This window comes from Canis aureus, chromosome 16 (genome assembly GCF_053574225.1).
Source record: "Canis aureus isolate CA01 chromosome 16, VMU_Caureus_v.1.0, whole genome shotgun sequence".
Lineage (NCBI taxonomy): Eukaryota > Metazoa > Chordata > Mammalia > Carnivora > Canidae > Canis > Canis aureus.
Genome location: NC_135626.1, coordinates 8,569,343 through 8,583,134, shown reverse-complemented (window position 1 = coordinate 8,583,134; position 13,792 = coordinate 8,569,343). Strand labels below are relative to the sequence as shown.

The 13,792-nt window shown below is 48.0% G+C and overlaps 1 protein-coding gene across 19 annotated transcripts in view; it reads left to right on the top strand.

Moving 5' to 3' along the window:
* The window catches only part of RAPGEF1 (Rap guanine nucleotide exchange factor 1), a 137,393-nt gene that overhangs the window by 85,384 nt on the left and 38,217 nt on the right, over positions 1 to 13,792 (top strand). For all 19 annotated transcript variants that reach the window (XM_077851142.1, XM_077851148.1, XM_077851144.1 and 16 more), the window contains 5 exons: positions 4,892 to 4,980; positions 5,693 to 5,845; positions 6,308 to 6,431; positions 6,882 to 7,065; positions 8,344 to 8,853. In XM_077851142.1, the coding sequence (XP_077707268.1) occupies positions 4,892 to 4,980; positions 5,693 to 5,845; positions 6,308 to 6,431; positions 6,882 to 7,065; positions 8,344 to 8,853 (1,060 nt within the window). The remainder of the gene's footprint in view (positions 1 to 4,891; positions 4,981 to 5,692; positions 5,846 to 6,307; positions 6,432 to 6,881; positions 7,066 to 8,343; positions 8,854 to 13,792) is intronic.

The window sequence follows — 13,792 nt, the reverse complement described above, 5'->3', positions numbered from 1 at the left end:
TTTAGTGATTTTATTTTTAATATATCCACAGATTATACCGACACCACTGTCAATTTTTGAACATTTTCATCACCTCAGGAAGTAACCTCATATCCTTTATGTTTTTCCCATACCTCCTCTCCATGTCTTTCCATCCCCCCAGCCTTAGGCAGATACTGATCTACTTGCTGTCTCTATAGATTTGCCTGTTCTGGACATTTCACATAAATGGAATCATATACTCTGTGGCCTTTTGTGACCAGCTCCTGTTGTCAGCATAATGGCTTCTGAGTTATCCATGTTAGAGCATGTATCAGTACATGCTTTTCTTTTTATTGCCAAATAATATTCCATCATGTGGATATACCACATACTGTTTTTTCATGGACATTTGGAAGTCTGAGTTGTTTCTACCTTTTGGCAGTTACGAGTCATGCTGCCATGAGCCCTCCTGTACATGTTTTTATGTGGATGTATATTTTCCTGGGAGTGCAGTTCCTGGGTCATACAGTAACTCTACGTTTGATCTTGTATTTTCTAAAGCAGCTGCATCATCTTATGTCCCCATCAGCAGTGCCTGTGGGTTCCAGCTGCCCCAGCTTCTCCACATCCTCACTGCTCCCACTTTTCACTTTAATACAGCCGTCTCAGTGGGCATGCAGTGGGATCTCATGGTGGTTTTGATCTGCACTTCCCTGAGGGCTAGTGATGTCAAGTCTCTTTTCATGTACTTATTGACTGTTTATATATCTCTTTGGAGAAATATCTGTTTGAATCCTTTGCCTAGTTTTTAATTGAGTTGTCTTTTTATTTTTGAGTTCTAAGTCCTCTTATCCATTTTTTTACCACAGAACTAGAACCAGCCATTCCTTGAAGGAGCCCTGATTCCCTTTGCTGGTAAATGGCATTTAGATACCATACCGAGGGGCCACATTCTCATTGCTACTGTTTGGTCATACAAAACACATCTGGAGTTTTTACTAGTACTTCCAACTCACATTCAAGACCACCAGGGTTTTCACTTAACCTCATCAAACTCATGTCTTAATTTTCTTCCTCCCACACTGAATTTGAGGTCTCCTCTGGCTTCCTTGTCTTTAGACCCTTTGAGGAATGCCAGGCAGTGCCCTGAGGCTGGACCAAACCTCTGGGAGCTGGCTTCAGGAGTCACTCACCACCTAGCCCGCTTGTGCACCTGGCATGCTGAGTATTGCCTATTCTTGGCTGCATGGGAGGAGGAGGACACTTGGTCTGCTCTGTTGCTGCCTCATACCCCTCATGCTTTAGATGTGAGTAGGAAGGTCCCTATTTGTCACCCCTGTGATTTCACTCTGCTGCCTCAGTACAGGAAGGTCCCCAGTGGCAGCCCACAGTCAGTGTTAGTGAAGAACCTGTCTGCAAACAGCTGATCGTTAGAGGTGCTGTGTCGTAGCCCCTCTTGCAGTCCCAGAATGTGACAGGGGGTCGAGTGAGGCAGGAGCAGGCACGGCAGGCTGATGGCTATAGAACAGGAGACTTTTCCGTCACGGTGTATGAGCCCCTGGAGGGCATCAGCCGCAGTGTGGTGTCCTCATGGTGGGGACAGCATGGCAGTGAGCCTTATGATGTGAGTGTTGCCCACAGACACACCCATAAGGAGCTCTTCCTCCTGCAGCCCACATCTTCTGTGTCAGGCAGGAACTTCGTCTCGGTGCCAAGGAGAAGACGGGAGCAGATGGGGCTGTCTCTCCCTTACTCGAGTGCCATGGCTTGTATTCTGAATTGTTGAAGGTCACTTAAGATGGAAACAGCTCTGTGAGCATTTTCAGGATGAATAAGTATGATGCACTTAGAAAGATACGTTTCCAAATACCTTTTGGCTTTTGAAAACTGCTCATCAGTGAACTGGTAGCTGTCTGGTTTGCAATTGCCAGCTGTGCACACACAGTCTGGTACTGTCTCTCTGGGTCTTTTCAAACCCGTGCCTCAGGAGGATTCAGTATCTGACATCCCTCAGAAATTCTGCCTTTAGTAGGAGGAGCTGGGCACTTGCCACATTATAAATGGTCCGCTTTGAATGAGATGAGGGTTGTTGGCACACTGTGTGCCAGGTATGTGCACCTTCTTAGGATTCTCATCTGTCTTAGGGTTCTCATCCAGAAGGTGGAGGGGGTGGTAAAGCTGCCTGCCCCCTTTACACCCGCTACAAACCAAGGCCAGCACACCATGGAAGGGAGAGTTACTGCAGTCGTGTCATTGTTTTGGAATTCAACATACACTCGCACATATGTGCCTGCCATTCCGTGACTCTTGTGCCATTGCTCAGTAGTTGAGTTCACACAGCTGCCTCCCCAGAAAGATGACATTCTAATTATAATTGCTCGTGAATCAATGAAGAATTAGTGGAATTTTTCTCGTACATCAGCAGATCCAAGTATGCAGGCCTCTATTCTTTCACCCTGCATGTAGAAAAGAGTGAGCATGGATGTGCGGCTTCCAGGACACCCTGGTCTGGCCCTCTGACCCCTCTGATACTGTGATGCTCTTCCCCTACAGCCTCTGACGGGCTTCTTCTCCCCTCCCACTGTGTGCTGTTTCTCCTCATCATGTCATCTGTCTCTTATTTTTCTGTCATGTCCTATCTGTAATCACCAGCTAGGCAGCTAGTCTTTAACTATCTGTGAGATATTATTTGACTTTATGTTGTGGTAACACATTGTGGTAACAGGAACATATGAACATTCTCCTTTCTTCCTCTAGTACTTGGCTCTCAGAGGTCTTCTCCATAATTCTCTAGGAATAGGCATTGGCTGTCATGGGGTGGGGTGGTGCTGATTCCAGCTGTACTGTGTATCCCTTTGGTTGTATTTTTTTAATTAGCATCTCAGAAGTAATGTTCATTGTAGAAAGTGTACAAAATGCAAAGAAACAAAAAACAAGAAAATAAGTGGTGTTTTATAGGCATACTTTTCTTCTAGAAATGTATTCTTGGTTCTGTTTTATTTCCAAAACATACTGTATACACACACATACACATGCGTGCGCATGCGCCAATGTGCCACCTGAGGCTGTGTTTCCACTTAACATTGTATTGTGTTGTCTTTCCATGCTGTCATATATTCTCGTGAGTTTGTTTTTTATTGGCAATGTAATGGTCTGTTTGGCTCTATCATAATTTACATAATCAGTTCCTAGCATTAACTGTTGAATTATTGAGTATCAAGTAGTCTGATATTATCTATTACATATAATGCCGTGATGACCATCCTTTGTGGCTTATTTTTTGCATACCTCTATGACATTCTCTACGACATATTATAAAAAGACATATTAAATTTGGACACATACTTACAAATTATCCTCTAAAAAGGCTGTTGAAAGCATTACTCTCACCCACTGTGTCTGGAAGGTTCGGTCTCATCACCATCAAAGCTGGAGTCTCTGATGATTACTGAGCACTGGTGTGTACATTTGTGAGTTTCCTCTCTCATATTAGTTTTGGTATGTTCAGCCTTTTCCTCATTTTTGTGTTTCCGAAAGAATCCTTGCTCTAGGGAGGATATTAACTCTGCCTTAGCACATACGTTGCGATTCCTGCATGTGGCATTTTGAGTGTGAAGAGCCTTTGCAGTCTGATTTAGGGACATGTTGCTGTGCCCTCTTACACCCATTGCTGCCTCCTCTGTAACTTCAGAAATAGATACTCATGCTGGAAGCTCCACCACCACCTGCAACACCAGTAGGTCTTACCCAGATGTCCATCAACAGGAGAATGGATAAAGAAGTGGAGGTTTATCCATGGCTGGGAATACAACTCAGCAATGAAAAGGAACCAGCTAACCAGCTACTTGTGCCCTGCTGAGCAAAAGAAGATGAACAGAATAGTGACAGAGTAGGGCTGCAAACGTTAGGGAAAGTGAGGTGGGGCTCGTAATGGGTGCAGATTCTTCTGTAGACAATGCGAAGTCATAAAAGCAGCTGTGCTGGTGGTAGCTCATTTCTGTGAGCAAAAAAACCATCAGGTTGTCTGCAGTCAGTCAGTGGCTGAATTTATGGCCTGTGAATCAGATATCCATATAGCTCTTCAGAGAAAGATGGACGCAGATAAGGACATACTGCAATGGTCCCATTTCTATCAAGTTCTAGGCAAAAGTAATCTAAGAAATAGAAGTGAAACGGTACTGGGGTGGGGCAGATGGACCAGAGAGAGCAGCGGAAATGCTCAATGTTCTGAGTGGTGCATACATGGGGATTTGTGATCATAAGAACCCATCAAACTGGGGTAAAATGCATTCTAATTGCGGGGAGGAGGGGCGTGGGGACAAGTAGGTCCTGATCTTTTTTTTTTTTTTTTTCTATTTTAAAAAATGTTTTTTCCAAAGTCCTGTCTCTGCTGGGTGATGTACCATTAACTTTCTGTCCCTTGACAAAGATGCTAACCAGTCATCTCTGTATACCAGCTGCTACCACACCCAGCACCAGCTCACTTTGGGAAACCACCTTCCCCTCACCAGAGGTTTGCTCATTAACATAGGCAGCATCCTGTATAATGCAATGGCTTTTAAGAACTAAAGAGTAGTTCTTGCCCCCCACAAGCTGACTGGGAATCAGATCCACTGGACTTTTAATTTCTGTACTAAACTTAGTCATTTTGAGACCATGGGGTTTGTCATTTCCCCCTTCCAAGAGGAAGTGCCATTATGCATTTGAAACTTCTCTACATGTTACGAAGGTATTTTTGGAGGTTAGGGGACATTTTGGAGAGTCATGCAGATTATCTAAGTCAAATAATACTGCATTTCTGGCGGGTGGGAAATCTGTAGGCACAAAAGACTAAGTACTGGAGGACAAACGAGTGACCTGCCTTGTGGTAAATACCAAGCAGCAAGGAGCTTTCCTAGCACCTCATGCTTCTCTCTTGTATGGGGTCTAGGAGCTGGTCAGACTTACCATCGAGAAACAGGGGCATCCATCTCCAACCAGCCCAGTGAAACCCAGTTCCCCAGCCTGCAAACCGGACGGGTGAGTTCTGACTAAACCCTCCAGTCACTGTGGTCACCTTGGGTCTACACTTAAGAAAGAATGGGAGCTAAAGTAGGTAGGCTATTTTGAGGCACGTATTCCTTTTCAGTGACTTGTGGGTGAGCACCTGTATTACTGTAAAATGTGTACAGCTCAAACACGTTTTGAAGTAGTGCCCGTTCTCAAGGTTAACTTATAGTCAGTGGGGCTCTTTCTCCGGATACCATGTGAGTGTGCACGTGACCACACCTGTACTTTTCCAGAGCAGCTTCCTTTCATGATTGGAAAGAACTTTGAAGGCCTGGGTTTTGGGGATTTGGCTTGAGAGCTTTTAGCTTTGTCAAGAAAATAAACTGAGGGCAATGTGGACAGTTTTTAAGGCCTTGCAACAAGTACTACTACAAGCCCCTAGAAAAAATATAAAACATAAATTTGGAGCCTTTGGAGAGCCTTTAGACCATGGAGTCTGAGGCTTCCTCTTACAGACAAGGAAACTGAGATGCAGTCAGGAGGACTTGGCCAGGCTCCTGCTTGGTGATCCACCCAGACTCAAAACCCATCTCTGCTGTGGAACTCCAGACACAGTGTCTAGGGCTCCTGCCCCTCGGCCCGGTGCCCCCCATTATTTCCATGCTCGGGTCCCATTGCACCCTGCCCAGGACCTCTGTGTGCTCTGTAACCTTCTGTAATCCAAGTTCTTCTCCTTCTCCAGCCAGTCTGAGCTCCCCCTGACAGATCGCGAGGTGGAGATTCTCAACAAGACAACTGGCATGTCCCAGTCGGCCGAGCTACTCCCAGACTCAACAGATGAGGAGGTTGCGCCCCCTAAGCCCCCCTTACCTGGCATTCGGGTGGTTGATAACAGGTAATTGTTTTTCTTGCACCTTCTTCTACTTATGATATAATCTAATGAAAGAATAGGTAGATGAACAAAATGAAGACAGTGCCATTAGGTCAAGAACTTGGAACCAGCCCTTTGCTCTTTGGAAGCCTTAGAATCTTGATCTTTCTTGGGAAGGGCATCTGTGGAGGATGTGAGCCCAGCCCCAGTACCTTCCCTTGCTACACACTCCAAGAACTCCCCTTGGAGTGCCTTATAGTCTTAGTATAATTTATTATAAAAGGATAAGAAAGGATTTTTCTGATTTTTGGTTTTTTGGCATTGATAGGATTTATTTGGGCAGTGATGGTGTGGGACAAGAGTTGAAAGTGTGAAAAGTAGGTGTAATGTGTCTGATAATGAAAGAATCCCACATTCTATACCCTAATGTCTTTTTAAAGAGTTTTTGGGTTATTCGGTTTGATAGAATTTCTTGGTCTGTTTCAGTCCTCCACCAGCATTGCCACCGAAGAAAAGACAGTCAGCTCCATCCCCGACCCGAGTGGCTGTTGTTGCCCCCATGAGTCGAGCCACCAGTGGCTCCAGTTTGCCTGTTGGAATTAATAGGCAGGTAATGTAGCCCCATCTGGCAAGGCAGAGGAAGGCTTTGGGTTTGGGAACTTTAATCCTGAAGCTAAAAGAAACCCAGTGGTCTTCAGCTCCTAGCACTGAGAGGATCATTCCTTCTCTTGACAGGACTACAGGACCTGGTAGAAATTCCCACATGGCCAGGGAGGGGGGGGGGGGGAGGAATGGAGAGACTGGAGCTGAGGAGTGTCTCCTGAGGACATCTGAGCCTGGCCCCAGGGCCCTCGCTTGCCACACAGTCCCAGCACTCGTAAAAGCTTCTTTCTCAGAAGTCACAGACATGGGTTTTTATTGCTTACATCAAAGACAGGCTTTCCAACCGGGTTTCTGAGTTTGGCAGTCTCCTTCCCTAAGTAAACGTACTGATTTCTCTCCCCTGGACTCTGCCACCATTTCTCAGAAGTGACTTGGGCTTTTTATTTTTCCACATGAGGATTTTGATGTGGACTGTTACACACAGAGGCGACTCTCAGGAGGCAGCCACTCATACGGCGGAGAGTCGCCCCGTCTGTCCCCCTGCAGCAGCATAGGCAAGCTCAGCAAGTCAGATGAGCAGCTGTCGTCTCTGGACAGGGACAGCGGCCAGTGCTCCCGGAACACAAGCTGTGAAACACTAGGTGAGTCCCAGGCATCTTGGTCATTCCTCCTGTTTCATCATCTTTTGGTGGCTGCTCTGGGGTCACACGGCCCTAGCCAAGTCGTTCAGAACCTGTTTTCTCATCTGCAGAGTGAGGGTACCAATATCTACCTCTCTCAAGGAGGTTGAAAGTTTGGATGAAATCACATAGGAAATCCTCAGATGGTAGCCATTATTATGGTTAATCTGTCAGTGTACCATCTGACTCCCTTTGCCAGCATTAAGAACCATCTGTTCAGAGCTGTAGATGAAGGGGGAGAGTCCTTGACGACTTTTGACAGAGGGTGAAGTCAAGTGACCAGCACATGCTGACCTCCTGGTTGGTGCAGAGCATGTGCCGTGGGGGCCGGAGGAAAGTCTAAAAGGCACTTGGCAGGAGATTTCAAGAGCGTTAAACTGCTCATGTCCCATGAGCTGGACATTTCACTTTGAGAATTTATTGTTACATGATCAGAGATTTATAGCAAGATTTCTATCCAAGGACATTAATCTCAGCATCACTGGGAGTACTGGTAAACTGGAAGCTAACGACTCAGCGGTAGGAAATCTGATGAGTTGTCATATATCCACTTGGTAGAATAAATATGTAGCTCTGAAAAATCAGTGACAATACACTAGATAAAATCTAAGACCATGGACATCGCAGTTTCTCAGTTGGATTTAAAAAACAAAAAATCCTAGGGGGGAAAAAAGACTTTTAAAGAAATCCATCAAAATGTAAACAGAGGGCAGCCCGGGTGGCTCAGCAGTTTAGCACCGCCTTCAGCCCAGGGCATGATCCTGGAGACCCAGGTTTGGATCCCATGTCAGGCTCCCTGTGTGGAGCCTGCTTCTCCCTCTGCCTGTGTCTCTGCCTCTCTCTGTCTCTCTCTGTGCCTCTCATGAATAAATAAATAAAATCTTTTTTTTTTTTTTTAAAGTAAACAGATACTTAAATTACGGGACTGTGGATGATTTTTATTTTCCTGATATGGGTTTTTTTGGCCATATTTTCTACAGTGGTCACACATATTTCTTTTCTTTAAAATAAGAAATTAGGAAAATACAAAGAACAGGGTAGCAAACAGCCATTTTCCCACCTGCTTTTACTTTTTCAGAGGGAGAAGAATGGGCAATATAAAATAAAGCATATAGATGAGATGGGAATTATGTTTGCATTGCACACAAATAAAAGGGATTAGGAAGAGCAGAGAGTTGGATGATTTCTTTCTGCAGGGCCTTGTGGCTAATGGGTATGTTTCTCTTGTTGTGAACACAGATCATTATGATCCTGACTACGAATTCCTTCAGCAAGACCTCTCTAATGCAGACCAGATACCTCAGCAAGTGGCCTGTAACCTTAGCCCATTGCCAGAGTCTTTGGGAGAGTCTGGGTCTCCATTTCTTGGCCATCCTTTCCAGTTGCCTCCAGCGCCTGGCAGCTGTCCCCAGCCAGAGGGGCCCTTGGCCCCAGGACAGCAGATAGACATGCCACCTGCTCTCCCTGAGAAGAAGCGCAGGAGTGCGGCCTCCCAGACCACGGACAGCTCTGGCTGCAGGATGTCCTACGAGCGGCACCCCTCACAATATGACAACATCTCGGAAGATGACCTGCAGAACCCAGCCTCGGTCCCGTCCATCCCCTTCACGCCCTTTGCTGCTATTCTCCCCTTTCAGCAAGGAGGGTCCTCAGCCTCTGTCGAATTTGTGGGTGATTTCACTGTTCCTGAATCAACAACGGGTGACCCAGAAAAACCACCTCCTCTACCAGAGAAGAAAAACAAACACAGTAAGCTTTTGTCGAGCTGTTGTCAGGAAGCATACTTTGTAACCTAAAATGGTATTGTGTTTTATCTGAGCGTTAGGCCAGAATCAAACCAGTGGCCTCGTAATTTCATAAAAGATGGGGCCCTTGGTACATGGACACTTCAGGAGCTTTGTTTTGTCAGTACTGGTGATGGTTTTTAGAGCCTGATAAGCCGGCCTCTCCTTATGGCCTCTTAGATCTTAGGCCAGGCCTCCACAGAGTCCGAGTGTTTGGCCAGAACACACAGCAACAAAGAGAAATGAATGTCACAGCTTCAGGACAGCATAACAGTAACATCCGGGTAAAGCAGGATGGACGTTTGAATTTAATTAGAACTTACTGCGCCCACAGAGGGGTTTTCTGAATATCCCTGACAGCGTGTGGGGTTAGAACTCTCTTTAGAGAGTTCCCTGCCCCCGCCCCCCCATCCCCATTGCAGACATGAAATGTCACTAATGACTTAGAATCTGAGGAGGCCTGGTTGGAGCTGCTGAGGATATTTCTTAGGCCAGATATATATATATATATATATTTTTTTAGGCCAGATATTTTTAATATATGATGTTATTAGGGCCGGGGAAGGGAGACTGAAATTTTAGATTTTTGTAGTTGGAATATTTTCCAACTGTAAATTGGCCATCAAATTCCTAAGTAGAGTCCTACAGGAGATTGTTTTTCTGCTAAACTGCTCCCCGTTGCCAGTCTCTTCCTGCTCTGCCCTGTCCCCGGCTCCACTAGCACAATTCTGTTCCGTCTTTCTTGGACATACTGGCCATCACCATTTGGATGTGTGTGTAGTCATCTGGGCCATACAGCCCCAGGGCTCCCTGGCCACAGTTGAAGCGTCCGGCAGAACACTTCTGTCGACTAGAATCGACTCTCCATTCCATATTCCCAAATGAGACCATCCAGTTGGCTCCAGCTAGATTGGGGCCCACCCTCAAAGACAGGGAGAGTGGTTAAAGGCAGCAAGGGGTAGCCCCAGGGGCAGCTGGGTGGGCCTTGTCCCCCAGCGGGAGGGAGAGGTGGCTCTGTAAGTCCACAAGGCTGAGGTCATTCCCCCCTGTCCTTCGCTCGTGAGAAACCAGGGCACTACTAGAGGGATGGCCTGCAGCAGTGCCAGGGCATTTCCCTCTGTGCCTCTGCACAGACATGTGCAAGTGTCTAGAGAGCTGTTGGCCTTTCCCTTCCACCCGCCTTACCTGGACTTGAGCAGCGTGCCACTCTGGGCTCACACCCTTTCCTCTCCTTTCCTTGAAATTCCCTGAACCCAGAACGCAGGGTAGAATTGCATCCATGCAAACTGCAGCAGATGTGTGGTGTTACTGGGCTGTGGACTAGGGGCCTCACCTCAGGTTCTAGAGTAGGCACAGGCCATGGCCCTCATGCAGAGCTGTAGAGAGGAGGAGGGGAGCCATCCACTGTTCCCTTTCCAACAGCCTCAAGTCTCCGGTGGCTGAAAATATTTTCTATTAATTTAGACATCTATTTTTAGACTTTATCTCTTCCATCGGTGTCTGGAGCACTTTTGTCTGAAAACCTTGAAAAATTACTAATAGCTTAAGATGTGGTGCGCCCTGGGTGAAAGCTTCACACACCACCATATTTAGTCTTTATACCCTGGCCCCAGGCAGTGATATTAGCACGGTTTATAGATGAAGAAACTGGAGTGTAAAGGAATAAGCCTTGCCAGGATCAGCTGGCAAGTGGGTGGCAGATCTGGGCTTCAGAGCAGTCCTGTGTTTTCCCAGCACAGTGCACTGCCTCCCACACTAAGGAGGAAGGGATCTGGCCCTCCTTTGTGGAACCTGTATGGGTTTCAGTAGTGACCCCCAGGCAGTAGGGAGTCTTTTTCTGTCCCCCGTGAAAGGACCCCCAAACTTGAGGCCTGGGCCTCATCTCCAGTCCACTTTTCACTCCCCAAGGGGACCCTTTGGGAGTTCTAGTCTCTGCCCTGGTGGAAAACTTGCAGAGTTGCACTGAGAGAAAGGAGGGAGATAATCATAATTCCTTATAATTGGCTAATGCTGGACAAAGCTCATACATCCACGGTCCTGATAGCATAAAGTGTCCTTCTTTGGGTCGTACTGACATCCTGAGGGCCCTCAGCCCCTCTTGCTGAGGGTGGACCTTGTGCCCAGCAAGGTTCCTAATCACTGTGCACAGTCCTGGATGCCTGCTGGAGCGCCAGCCTGCCGAGCATTCCCAGTGATGCAGGCTGCTCACTTCTTTGAACTCCTGTGCCAGCTGCCTTTGAAACAGACCCAGTCTTCCTTATTTCTCAAAGGTTGTGAACCTCACTGCTGTGTCTGTGCTCAGTTAGCAGGTCTCTGCAAGGACTTCCACATCTGGAAGGTCCGTTCTTATTGAAGCTTCCCGTTTCAGCAGGCAGAAGCTTGCATTCAGTCTTTTTTAGGGAGCACTGGTAGGCATTTGGGATCCCCTTCAGAGGCTTGCATCTTCTCTAGAATCTCATGGTGTTGAGGGTGCAGCATGGAAGAAGAACATCATGGTGAGCTACACTTCCCTTCTGGCAGCAGTGCCCTCATGAGCAGGACTGCCTTTACCTACCTGCCTTTTAGGGCCAAGCTCTGCTCAGTGCTCAGTGCTTGGGGAGCAAAGACATTCTTATTAATTCTTTTAAATAAAGAAGATGACTTTGAACCTCTTCCTTCAGTGAAGGGCACCAGAAAGCCATCCCTGGAGAAAGGCATTTCCTCTCTAGCTTGACCACAGTTGAGGGTCTCTAGTTAATCCCCCAACTTTGAAGCTATGTGAAAATACAGAACAAAGCCCTGCAAAATTGTCGTGGCTACTTTTTATTAATATCCAACAGGTGCTCATAGCACTTGCAACATGACCCAGGAGGATAGCACCCAATCTTGGATGATGCCTTTGACCTCTGCCATCCATGACTGCCACACACACACCTAAGTTCCTTTGCTTCCAAACCTGGGACCTTCTTTCTTCCCAGCTCCCGTTGTCACTAGCTCCCCCGTGATGCGTGTGTAGCTCTGTAAGTAAACTGATCAGCCCTCGTTCCTAACTCACCAGTCAGGGAGGCATAACAGCATTTACCCTTCAAACATGGGCATGTTGGCATGCACAGGGAATTCCCTAGCTCTTGGGAGCTTCCTCCAGCACCAAGAGAACGAGAAAGGTGGTACTGCATTTCAGGCCAGCCTCGACCTAGATTTTGCTGTGCGAAGTGTTGAGTGCAGGTTCTAGTCCCACACAGAAATGGGGTCTGGAGAAGGCCTACTCACACCCAGCCGCCCAGCCTCACAAGGGTGCCCAAGGGCCAGACACCATCAGCAAGTTGCTGCTCTCCCCAAACCTGTGCAGTCTACAGAAGGGCGTGGCTCTGGAGTTGGGGCTCCAGTCAGTAACCCCAAAAGTCAGGAGTAAGGTGCACGCTGAGGGCTCCACACCTGCCTCAGGAAAGGGCGCCTGCAAGGATGGGTCCCTGAGAAGTCATGCCTCCCCAGGTAGGGGAGGCCCCCGCTGACATCTGCTGCTGGGGTTTCCGGCTGTGATGCTGCATGGCTCAGGCAGGGAGCCTGCCCCTGGGCAGCCACACAGCTCCAGGCAGTTCGACTGTGAGGAGGCAGCGAAGCATCAGATGGCAGGTGGCAAGGGCTGGGGTTTCTGAAAGGATGTGTAGGGAGGACAGGGTGCACATGTTTGAATTCAAGCACGCCTTTCCTCGCTGTCTGTCTCTCCCCTGAGGATGTTCTAGAGCCTCTCAGCTGGAAGGAAGAAGTGGAATTTAGTAGCTGTTACTTCTTGTTCACCCAGTGGGTGCTCTTCGAGACCCACCCAGGGCTGTCACCTGGTTTAGCAATTCACTCAATAGGAACAGATGATGTGTGTTTCATTCACTCATTCTCTCTACAAATATCTATGGACACCTGCTGCATGTCAGGTACTGGGCATGGCCCCTGCCCCCAGGAGCTTCAGCTCTCCAGTGATCAGCAGTAAATCCTGTGGCATCTGGTTTGAAAATAGATCCTGAATCAAATCATCCTCATCACCTCCACCCACAGCACGATCTGTCACCTAAACAACCACAGTGGCCCCAGAGTTGTCTTCTCGAGACAAAGCAGCTCCAGGCAGGCCCGGAGGGGAGCCCTTCATGGGTTCCCGATGGCCTGGCAGCAAGCCCACCTCCTTGCCCTGTTCCCTCAGCCTCTCATGACCTCCCAGGCTATCGCCTCACTCCTTCCAGTCTTCCGTTGCCGTGTTCTGCTCACCTGGTGGGCCCTGGCCCGGCCTTAGCCGTGGTGTAGGAGGTCTCTTGTAGCTTATCCGTATTCTGGAGAAACACCCCCAACTAGCTCACTTCACTGTTTCCTGACTCCTGGAGGTGGTGAGCCTCACGTAGGCAGAGGACTTGCTTGCTGGCCCCTGTGTAATCCCAGCACCTGTGCCAAGGGTTTCATAAAATCATACACGTGGGACAATCCCACAGGTGGCTCATTGTAGGAGGGGCTGAGAGGACACCGTGGAGGGATAAGGAAGGGCTGCTGGTCAGATGGCTGGTGAGGAGCCTCTGGGGAGGCTGAACCACAAGGGTGGGCAGAGCCTGCTCAGCAAGCCTGGTCGGATGAGGGGAGCAGGGGAAGAGCATGTGTACACACCCCTGACCGTTCCAGGCAGGGGAGGAAGACCACAAGCGAGGCGCCTGGGATCAGAGAAACAGGCAGTGGTGCGGAGCCTCTGCCGCGACCAGGGGTGCCAGGAAACCCCCAAGGCTTTTCAGCAGCAGGGGGCGTATGCTTTTTAAAAAACAGACTATTTTTAAAGCGGTTAAAGACTATTTCTTAGAATGGTTTTAGGTTCACAGCAACATTGAGCGGAAAGTACAGGGAGTTCCCACATGTCCCGGCCTCCCCCACTGTCACCTCTCTGCCAGAATACT